Source organism: Halyomorpha halys, unplaced genomic scaffold, assembly GCF_000696795.3.
Source record: "Halyomorpha halys isolate HHAL.00 unplaced genomic scaffold, Hhal_1.1 Scaffold152.1, whole genome shotgun sequence".
NCBI lineage: Eukaryota > Metazoa > Arthropoda > Insecta > Hemiptera > Pentatomidae > Halyomorpha > Halyomorpha halys.
Genome location: NW_027109315.1, coordinates 11,323 through 23,182, shown reverse-complemented (window position 1 = coordinate 23,182; position 11,860 = coordinate 11,323). Strand labels below are relative to the sequence as shown.

The window sequence follows — 11,860 nt, the reverse complement described above, 5'->3', positions numbered from 1 at the left end:
ATACAATTTTTATTTTTGCAGTGCAGTAAAAACAATAAATAATCATCATATAACTTCAACGGTAGATGAAATTTTATAAAATGAACTGTTTTTTTCAAATGGTAGCCTTACTTATACAGACAATCATAGCGAGTAGGTTGGTCGATATACGACATGTCACAATCTCACAAGAGGAGATCATAAGACATAAAAAGGCAATCCTTCCCCGCCGGACCCGCTCAGCTAAGACCCCGGGGGAGAGACGCCCTTTTTTATTTTCAAACCTGTTTATTTTTATATATTGTTACAGAATACAAATATATAATACAATACATTATACATATACAAATTTACATGATATCTTTGTTTGCCGTATGGCATTATAAGATGCAGAGACGCCCCCCATGGTAGCCTTACTTATTTAACTTTCTAACAGGCAATTACAGCGAGTAGTTTGATCGATGTACATGTTACAATCTCATTAGAGTTTCTTCCCATTTTAATCTAATATTTCAAAAGTGATATAGGACCGTCGTTTCCCGGGGGTCTTGGCAGGGCGGGTCCGGCGGGGAAGGATGGCCTTTTTTGTGTGTTATGATCTCCTCTTATGAGATTGTGACATGTCGTACATCGACCAACCCACAGAATGAGATCTTAAGTTGTAATTGGTATATGAAACCAAATCTCAAAATTAGATAACACCGGACCCAGCCCCAACCCCTTATAATGTGGCGTATGGTACACAATACAATCCTCAATCTTACTTTTATTTTTTATTTAGTCATATTTTTTACTGTATGCATTCATTGTATATTAATTTAATGGAAAATAATACACTGTACCATCAGATATTAAAATAAAAACAGATCTGTATTCGAGATTAGCAAATAAACTAACAAACCTTGCGTGTCTACAACTTCCAGGTTTAATGTTTTTTCTACAGTGCAAAGTTAATAGGGCAAAGAAAACTAGTGAGAGGAGGTCTATTTTATTACACTTTCTCTTGGCATGGATAATATTTTAATTTTTTGTTGTTATTTTATACATATCGATTAAAATATAAATTGACGATTAGCGGACTAACTGATTACAACCTAAGGTATTCAGAGGAATCTAGTTTTGGGATTTGAGGAGTTTATATGGAAGGAGTTGCGCCAGCAATAATTATTGTACCAATGGTATCAACTTTAGCTCTCAATTAACTGAAATTAACAGTACTACCTGGGGTTCATTAGATCTTGCGGGGCGAGGGAGGGGGGTACTGTTGGACCCCTATCTCACGATAACAAAACGGCCTAATTATTAAATCAGTTTAAATACGTGAGTCCAAGATAAGAAAAAGGAGGAATTATGGAACAGTTAATTAATAAAGCAAATGGGTTAAACAAAAAACGTTTTGTAAAATAATAAATTAAGGTAAATTAAAGTAAAATAAGGACGTATTAAAAATATGACAGAACATTATAACTATATAGATATAATTAAAAAGGAGACTAGGAAAAAAGTAATGTAATCCTGAAGATGGGAAAAGAGGGCCAAAAACATTGAAGAAAAAGTAATGTATTTCTATTGTTACACAATTGCTCTGTACACTTGTATACAAAATTGTAATTACATTTTTTTTTTAAAAGTTGAGTAGTTGCGATTACGATTACGTCTTGAATCTTAGTAATTGCACTTAAATTACATTTAACACAGAAGTGAATTAAGTTTATTTGAACATATTTCTAGAGTAGAAATTCTATAAGTTATGGTAAATCTATACGCCAGTGCCCGATCATAAAATCGATTATGTATTTATTTTAAGCATCTTAAAAAACACATAAACTGTAATATGGTAATAAATGTATACGAAAACACGCAATTAAAAACTGGATATCAGGCTCAGCTTGAAATTGAAATTATGGAACTACGATTACAATTACAGTAGTTCACCAAGTAATCACAATTACAATTGCTTGTAATTATATTTCTGCTATTCCAAATTACATAATTTGTGATTACATTTTGCCCAACTCTGCACCCCTATGATCATTGACCGAATTTAAATGTTTTGATACAGTTGAAAAGACGTGCTTTCCCACATTTCGAGGACAAAAATAAAGTAAACGCTTGTTATATTTGAAGGAAATAAAAAGCCATTCGAATATATTTAAACAAATATAAATGCATAGTATTGTATATCTCAAATTCAAATTGACCAAGTAAAATTCCATTAGTGACAATCAAAAATTTTAATGTAATTTTCTTGATTTTTGGGCTTTAAAACTGCCATCACATTTTAAGAATTTGCAAAAAATCTCAACGTTATAACAGAAAAAGTAAAAAAAAAATTATCAAATTGTATTTCAAAAAATTTCTTCTTGTAGACCTGTGTTATTAAAATAGTAAAATGAATATTCCGACCACTAAGTATATTAATAAAATTAAATTGGTATGTTACACAAATGCAAAATACTGGAAGCAGTATTTTAAGAAACAGGAATCATTCTGAATAATAGTAATAATATGTTAATATATAAGTATAATAATATATTTATATAGTATATATTAGGTGATATAACTTCATTGAAGTTACGAAACTACATCATAAATGTATTACATACATAACCACTGAAGAAACACATTCTGGGTATAATGCAATGCTTCCTTTCATCGCGGTTTATCCTAAAATACACCACATAAATGTAAACTAATTACAATTTAAGAATAGCCTTTACGGGTGATAAAAATTCAAAACTCATCAGATTACAGTTGTAAAATTTCTGCTTGTGATCATGATTGCATTACATTAATTAACACAGGATCTAATTAAAAGGACACGCAGACCTTTCGACGAAGGAATTCCCGATTTCTCGAACTAATGAGTCTGTTTTTCGCCGGATCTTTCGCACCCTAAAAGGAACATATAAAATCAATTTGCAGGATGTAAAACCAACTTCAGACATTCGTGAAACCAGATGTATTTTATTTTTAGGCTGTAATGTCGCATGCTCACAGTATCTGTCGACAACTGAGAAATTAAATGGACGAATCTAACTTTAAATATTTTGGCTATTTAAAAATTATTTTTTGATCAAAGCTTATGGTAGATATACTTCATAAATTATTAAATAAATCGAACTAACATTTAAAATTATCCAATGGTGTCTCACACATTAGAACTTAAAAATCTAGTATTCAAGAAATCCCATTTTTAAAAACTAATCAAAGACGTTTTCCGAAATCTTATTCTTATTTAGTTTTGTAGTAAGAAGGTAGATTTCATATTGCAAACTTAATCGTCATATTTCATCAAGAACTATTCCATCAGTCAAATTATGGGATCGAATTTGCAACGAAATAATGCTAGTATGGAATAATATTTAAGATTATTAAACTTTTTTTTCGTACCCTTCATTCAAGAGTAATAAAAGTATTACTTCATACACACATAATACGTAAATAATAATATAAGAAATATATTACGTATACTTAACTGCAATTTATTAAGATAATTATTAAACTAAGATTATTTAACTTTTTTTTCGTACCCTTCATTAAAATAAAATTAGTACTTCATCATATACAATACATGAAATGTATTATACATACTTTACTAAGTCTGTTCTCTGATTATTTAATTTTTTTTCCCCTTCCATTAATTTTATTATTTCAAACAAAAACATATGTATACATAATGAACACAAATGTCCTTTTGTCTACTGGAGGATATATTAAGGTAGGTTGTGGGATATGCTGTGTGCAAGGGAGCACTGTGGCGCTTACTCGCCGTCTGCGTTGTCAGGAGTGTGATTATTTAACTAAACTCAGTCACAAAATAAAATAAATTATATAGGAAGATGGTTGGGAGTGCGGTCAGTGAATAATAACGAAAAAAACGTAAGAATAAACTTATTTTATTATTGCCAACATTCAGGTCTTAATCAACCCAAAGGTTCGAAGCCGATACCACCAATCGATGGTACATCTACCTAAAGAAGCCTGCCCAAACCCAAATCTCCCTGATCAGTCTTGATGCAATCATTCCACCTAGGCCTCGGCCTACCCCTACGTTTACCTATTGGTTCAGTGTTTATTAAAATTTCAGAGATACATTCGTTACTAAGCCCTACAACCTTACATGCCCATCTTATTCGCCGCAATGCAATAACCTGAATTATATTTGCCGGGTACAGTTCTCTCAATTCAGCGTTGTGTAGCCTTTTATATTTTCCGGCCTAAATATGTTATGTAAGACTTTACTTTCAAAAACCTGAAGGAGCCTATTCTTCCCTTAGTGCATGATGTCACGTTTCACATCCGTAAAGAACAGGAGGGAGAATAATAGTGAGTAGTGAGTAAAATCTAAAATCTAAATCTAGAAAAACACCTCAAAACTAAAGTATCATTAAAATAGTTTATATAATATTCTTAGAATAGCAGAATGTATTAGTAAAATATTAAACACTTTGTTTTTTAATATTCTGAAATTGATAGCAATAGTATAATACAATTTTAAAATTATCTATTATCAAATTTCTTATCGAGTGGATTTCTAATTCATCAAAATTCAATTGTCAATTTTTTCAAACGAGATCTTATAATATCTGTAACTCTAATTAATAAATAATCCAGGTGTCGTATTATGCAAATAATTGTCTAAGGAAAGTTACGGAATGAGCTCATACAGTGAAGTTATAAATAATTCATAATTTGATTAAATTTATGAGAACATAAATTAATAAAATGAAGGTCCAGGTGCGGTAAAAAAATAACTTAAATAGTAAAAAACTATTTATTTGAGCCGAAGTTCGTAAAATATGTAAAAAAAAAAAAATTTATATATTACAAAAAATAATATTTTTTTAAATTGCATAATAATTTACTAAATTTTAATATTTATTTATTCATAGTAAATTAATTTACTCTGTTAATTTTTTTAATATTTTTAGTCCCACTATAGTTTACTATTATTTCATATTATCTTATTCTTTTTCTCTGTTATATATTTTGAGTTGTTTGTATCTTTTTCAGCCATGATAAAGAAAGACATACAAAGTAGAACGAAACGTTTTCTCATAATAAATTGTTTTTTTACTATTTGAGTTATTTTTAACAGAACCCAGACCTTTTTCCTTCTACGAATTAACGATATTCCAATAACTTAAATTAACTTCTCACTAATCCAAGAATATTTTTTTCTTTTTTTCGAGTTCATACATGAATGTCGCTTAGCGAGATTCCTAAAACAACTTCCAACCAAATTACATAGGATTTCCTGCATTTTTAGGCCATTTTATTAATATTTGTTTATCGAAGGATTTCATTCTGGAGCTAAAAAACAAAAAAAAAAAAAAATGGAAATCCAATATTATATACAATATTTGCATCATATATCATTCCAAGAGTAAATTACCATAGTAAGTCTGTACATTTAAAGTGATCCATAAAAAAAGTAATTTTTTGTTTGAAAACTTTATATCTATATGATTTTTTAAATTACAAATTCTAACATTATTTAAATTTCTTTTACAATACAATTTTGCGTTTGTAGCGGTTTAAATTAATTTAAACCACTCAGAAATGGAGTAATCTAAGTGCATAAAACAAAAAACATTCCATTAAGAAATGGACGGTTTACATATAATTTTCCATACACGTTTGATGAAACTTTCACCCAAAGCGGTACTAATAAATTGACCAATTTTCCATTTTTTAAAGGTATGTTAGCCCAATAAAGAATCAAATTTCAGGCAGTAACTACTTAAATTTACCAAATTTCAAAAGAAGAGCTTCCTTTTCAAGTATATTTTTATCTTTTCAAAACTAGAAAATTAATAGTAAATTCAAATTTGAACTACGAATCTCTGACAAACTTTAAAATTTCATATTTTTGTAATTGAACCCTCCATTGTTAGTTATACTGCTCTACAAATTTCGCGTCTGTCCTTAGGACCATAAAAATCACACAATAGACATTTAAAATATGTAATACTAAAATATATAAACTAGATTTATACAAAAATCTTAAATGTAAAATTTATTAAATGACCTGTTAAACCTGTATGAAATTTCAGACAATCCAATAAAAAACAAATAATTAGAATAACAAAAGAGTTCAAAATGCTACGAAGTTAGCATTTAACTTTTCTAGCTCTTTAGTAATACCAAATAAACAACTGAATCAATTGCTTTTGAATGTTATAGTGGTACAATCTTTCGATTTTTCTTTTTCCGCAATATTATAATAATATTAACTGACTAATTATATTATCACTCGAAATGATATAAAAGGATTGACAGACTGCAGATACTGCATCGCCTGACAGTAACCCCAATGTATGATAGTATATCCTGGGGTAGTAGTCGTGCCTCTTCTGAGCTGCCCAGTGTGATGGGGTAGCAATAACTTACAATATCTAGGAAATGATGTCTTGGATTAATTACAATTTTTTTTTATAAGCTTTGCCATTATTTTCTGAAAAATATCTTGACCAGATAAAAGATACTTGTTATGCCTAATTTTTTTTTTAGTAGTCCTCTAGTGAACTTTCCCGGTCGAGTTAATTGTAGAAATTTAGGTAAAATAGTGGTTAGTTACGATTCTACATAATTTTGTTTTGTAAATATTTTATGACATATTTCATAGTAAAAATAAATCACTACTATGGTCTATAGATTTGTTTTGTAAATAGTTTAGATATTGTAAATGGTACATAATGTTTTTAGTTTTAGAAACAAATAGCTATTATTGAAAATCATTTTGTTTTGTAAGTAATTAAGTAGATGTTGTATTTTTTTTTTAATTTAACGAAAAATAAAATAAAAATACGTGTTATACGGTGTTTGACGCGTCTACGTTGACTTTTCAGACTTGTGGCATAGCATTCTGAAATTCCTAAGCAAAATCGTAATATTGCTATAAATATTATTTTTTAATTAATGAATTAAACAAACTATTTAACTATGCAAAACGTAAAAACATAATAGGATAAAGCTCATTAGTTAAGAAATCTCATACCTTAATAAAAGTAGATTTTCTTTTTTTCTATTTTCTCACAAAATAATTTTATATTATAAAGACCCTGTTATAGTGCTTCATCAATGTCTTGATTGAGCAATATTCCTTATTCATACTTTCTCAAATACAATATCTTACATTATTCACTGAAGTTTAAATATTATCTAACTTAGAAAATGTCTAAGTATGAAAACAAAAAAACAGGTATTGAGATAGTACCAGCAGGTAGCTAATTGATTAGTTTCTATTAAGTAATGAACTTTTAAATAGTATGTATAAAAACAACTAACAGTATTACTTATTTTTTAACTATCCAAGGTTAGCATTAAGAAACATGTCCTTGTAACAATAATAAATGTTTATTATCTTCTCTATATATATTTAAGGTGGTAAACTAATAAATACGTTGGCAAAATATATAAATTGTAAATATAATAGGACTTACTAAAAATAATTCTTCAATGTTGGATTTAATTTACTCACCTGAAAAATAAAAAAAATAATTAAAATGAATAATTTTTAAAAACTTTACAATTATAAAAATTATCATAAATAATTATTATTTGGGAGAGACATAGTTCACATATGATAGAATGATATACCTTCTAGTCCAGCAAAACAAAACTTCGATACCATATTCACCATCAAAACCAAGCAGAGAACTATAAAAATGGGGAATGAAAATAAGCATATAGATAATAAATAATAATATTGCAAGTGAGATAAATGGTAGAGGTATCTTCAACTACGGGAGCGAGAACCCAATTAAAAATAAATGATTTTACTTTTTTTTTTTGTTATTGCCTCTACATCTAATGATGAAACCAAATTATATTTATGTTAAGTTATGTAACTTTAAAATTTAATATGTTTTGAGGACCTAAATAATGAAAGATACCAAATTTGCAGCTTCAAAAAGCCGGAACAACCAACGTGATAGCCTAAAAACAGCTAAATATTTAGACTTTTTTGTTCGTTACTAAATTACTTCACAACTCTACACCTCAAAGAAAATCTTGCCCAATATACATATTTTAATTCTGTTAAACAAATAGATGAAATTTAAAGGTAATAAATAAAACATATACAGAACCCCATTGAATGGTTGATTATACAGTTTCAATATTTTTGACACCGTTGGTTGATCAAACGTTTCAAATCAAGTAGGGACAGGTTCATTCTTAATACTTATTGGTTGGGCCAATCCAAGCAGAGATGTAAGATAAAGTTATTATCTTCTGAATCATCAAGTTCGATTGCAGCGTCCATGCACGACAGGCTATTCTAAGCTTCCCAAAGCACAGAGAACTTCAGTCCAGACTTACGACAGCTGCGACCGCCTCTGAAGAGCGTTTGTCATATTAGCGCCTAAACTGTTCAGTAGAACAAGCAGGTTCACATCTTTATCTTACATGACGACTCAATCCAATGAAGATCTTGAATGATGATACTATAATAAATTCTCGATGGATATCATCGTGTACAAAAGTTCCTATTCCACCCTTCTGGTATAGGCACTGATGTGATAAACACCTTTCTACAGAACAGAACCGCAGGTGAAGCTAGCTGCTCAACAACTCCGCGACCTCGTTCAACCAGCTCTCCCAAACATCACCAAGAACTGTTCCAATAAATAAACTGAAGAACTGTTCCAAACGAATTCATTTGATACAATAACATTAGCACCGTTTGGCCAAAACCAAATTTCGTGCCAAGTACAAGTATCAAACTTACTGATCTGGCTAAAATTTACCTGCGATCAATTCAATCGAGAACTTTAGATTAGCAGGTATAAAGTGTTTGTTGGTTCTATAAGCAAGTCAAAATCAAATTAAAACGTTTGATGACTTCAGCTACAAGACGTTTTTTCTCTTCTGCAACCATTGTCAAAATTAATCTTGCTCGACTACCATCTACCACGTACCATATGTGTTATTATCAATCCAGAAGTGGCAGGGTGCAGAGAAGAATCCGACGGAATGGAGATGCTAAAGCTTCGAGGACTTACACCTATCCAAGTCTAACCTAACCTAATCGGAACCTCCTTATTATGAAACATTTCCTTAGCCAGTATTGTCAACAATCATGACACTGTAAGAACAACCCTTCCATAGGCCTCTGCACATAAAAGCGAACGACTAGTACAAGAGCTATAAATGTATTTTTTAGATTAAGAATATTAATAAATACTTTTAATAAATAAAAGAGCACTGCAAGACTAATGGGGAACTACAAATTGAAAAACAACTCGACACATGAAGGTCAGTCGTTTGAAATTAATTACTAGAGCTGATTTATCTCTTCTACAATCTGTTTTTATAAAACTACATCGCTGTTTGGTATTAACAAATAATCAGTACTTTTTTAAAAAAAATTTAATGCCCATGCTGCTATAAACATGGTAGAAAATGGACAGTTTTATTGATCTTTAGAACATAATAGGTAATGGGTCCCAGATAGGGAGGAAATTTATAGGTTAAGAAGTAGAAATTCAAAAGAGAAAATCTAAAAAAAAATATTCAGTAAGATTTTATTTTATGCTTTACTATGTACAATTATCATCTATGTTTTCAAAGTTTGTGATTGGAAATATGAACGAAACTTGAATTTATAAAACTTCACGGATTTAAAAACTAATGTTTAAAATAAAATATAAGTATGAATGCTCGATTTTATTGACAATTATTCAAAATAAAAATTATCGTTGCTATTTAAAAATTTATTAATTAAAAGAAAAACTGTAAATATAGAAAAATGCTAATATTAAGACGACGAATCCATGGTCAAAATCTATAATCATAGATTTTGATGTTCATCATCGGATTTTTCTCTGTCCATAAATTCAGTAACCTATATTGTAAAAGAAAGTGTGCCCAAGAAGATACTTAATAGAAGAACCTTACTGTGATAACAAAAATCAAAATATTGTTGATACAATGGTTCTAATGGATATTTAAATAGTTTTCTATAAAGTATAAGCTTACTAAAAAAATATATTCATCACAAATAACAATTCAAAATGTATTAATTACACCACAATTTAGATATTTTATTTAGAAACATTGAAAAAAATGGAAAATACTGATAGGCAAAAAAATAATCTATTACAATGCAAAGAAAAAGTTTTATACGTGGAGTAATAAATATGTATTAATATAAATATATATTTGTAAATATATTCAGATATTATATACATTAAGCCAATATAAGAAAAAACGTATATTATTATTATAATAATTTTTCATAAAGGTGTATATGATGTCAATAAACAATAACATAAGGAATCAAATTATCATTAAACATTGAAGTAAATTATAACTTGTCGAATCTTTATATGTATTTATCTAAAAACAACTTGCTTGAGAGAGAAGAAGAAAGGCGTAAATAATAGAGAGAGCGATAGGTAAAAATATCGGGGGCATCCATCTAGACATTCCGTTTCAATTCGTCCCGTCGGACCACTAAATTGCTCTCGGCTCTTATTTATTTTATTGGTTTATTTTTAAGTCCAACTTCCTATTATATAAAATTACAAATATATACACGCTTATACAAACATATTGATATTTTTTAAAGCACAACTGCGTTGGTGTTCTTAGGAAGTGTAAAATAATATTAACAAATATTACTAAAATATTTTCCGAAATTATATTTATCATTTTAATGATATCCATTATTCGTTCTTATTAAGAAATTGATAGTTCTATTAAGAGATTGATAGTTCCTTTAATTATATTGTAATAAATTATTTTCTACTTTGGAAACAAGTTTCAAGCTAGATCGTAACGTCTAGCATGAAATAATCCGGTTGAACTATAATTTAAGAGTATAAATTTCAGATTAATTTTTATTTTACAAGGCGAGATATTAACATAATCTAATGACGGAGTGCTGACAAATATACAACAAAGGTGAATCCAAAATTTGGTAGTTACCTGGTGACAAAGATAATCCTGACTCAGCATCTTGGAGAGTCGATTAGGTATGTTGTTGACTTTCGTCCCTCCGATCCACCTCTTTACCCTCCTGATCTTTCCTATTCTCCAGATGACGTCTTTTTTCAAATCGTCCCAGTCCGGAGGGGGTATAGGAGGAGGAACAGGGGTCGGAGTTCGGGTCCGCTCTTCACCTAGAGGTATCTCTTGGTAGACCTGTTCCTCAGGTTCGCGTGTATTAGGGACTTCTTCAAGTATCTGATGATCCTCCTTCTGCAGAACCTTGTTTACAGTGGAATAGACCGGAGCCAGCTTAGCATCAGCCGAGTAGAGGCAAGGCGGAGGCTCGTAGAGGGGAGTCACACTCTCCTCCATGGTACAAATACCTTCCTCGGGTTTCAAGCTGAGCGTCAGCGTCACAGTGGGTACCTTAGTCGCGTCCCACTCATCGTCCGACCACTCGTGGTCTTCGGTCGTCAACTCCTCCAGTATATTCTCCACCACACTCTCAATTATTTCCACTTTTGCTTCTTCTTGTTCGGGAAGTTGTAATATCTCTTTTACTTCAGCGTAATCGGACATGGCGGAAGGTTCTTCGGTACTGATTGGAGAGTCATCGGGTACGCCAACGTCCCTGTTATCTATTACAGTCTCGTCACCTGATTTTTGGGAATCGGAGTCCGTTTCGCTAGTGTCTGTATCAGTTGAATTCTTCTCTTCGCCATCTCCGTCTTCTTTGACATAATCTTTTTCTGCCTCGGGTTCGGTGCATTTTGCCGGTGTCTCTTCCCTCTCCCGACGCCACCAACCCCACAGCCCGGACATCACTGAAATAGCAGGCGGTCGCTCCCGCCAAGTTCTATTTTAAGATGAGATGTACTGTGTTCCCACTCAGTACCACTTACGGATACTGACCCCCTGCAGTCTTATTATTATTATAACT

At 30.6% G+C, this 11,860-nt stretch overlaps 1 protein-coding gene across 1 annotated transcript in view; it reads right to left on the bottom strand.

Annotated features, from left to right (window-relative positions):
• Positions 1-11,778, bottom strand: part of Nost (Nostrin) — a 108,499-nt gene extending 96,721 nt beyond the window's left edge. The window contains exon 1 of the mRNA XM_014417346.3: positions 10,918-11,778. Within this exon, the coding sequence (XP_014272832.2) occupies positions 10,918-11,742 (825 nt within the window). The 5' untranslated portion in view covers positions 11,743-11,778. The remainder of the gene's footprint in view (positions 1-10,917) is intronic.
• Positions 11,779-11,860: the final 82 nt, after the last annotated feature.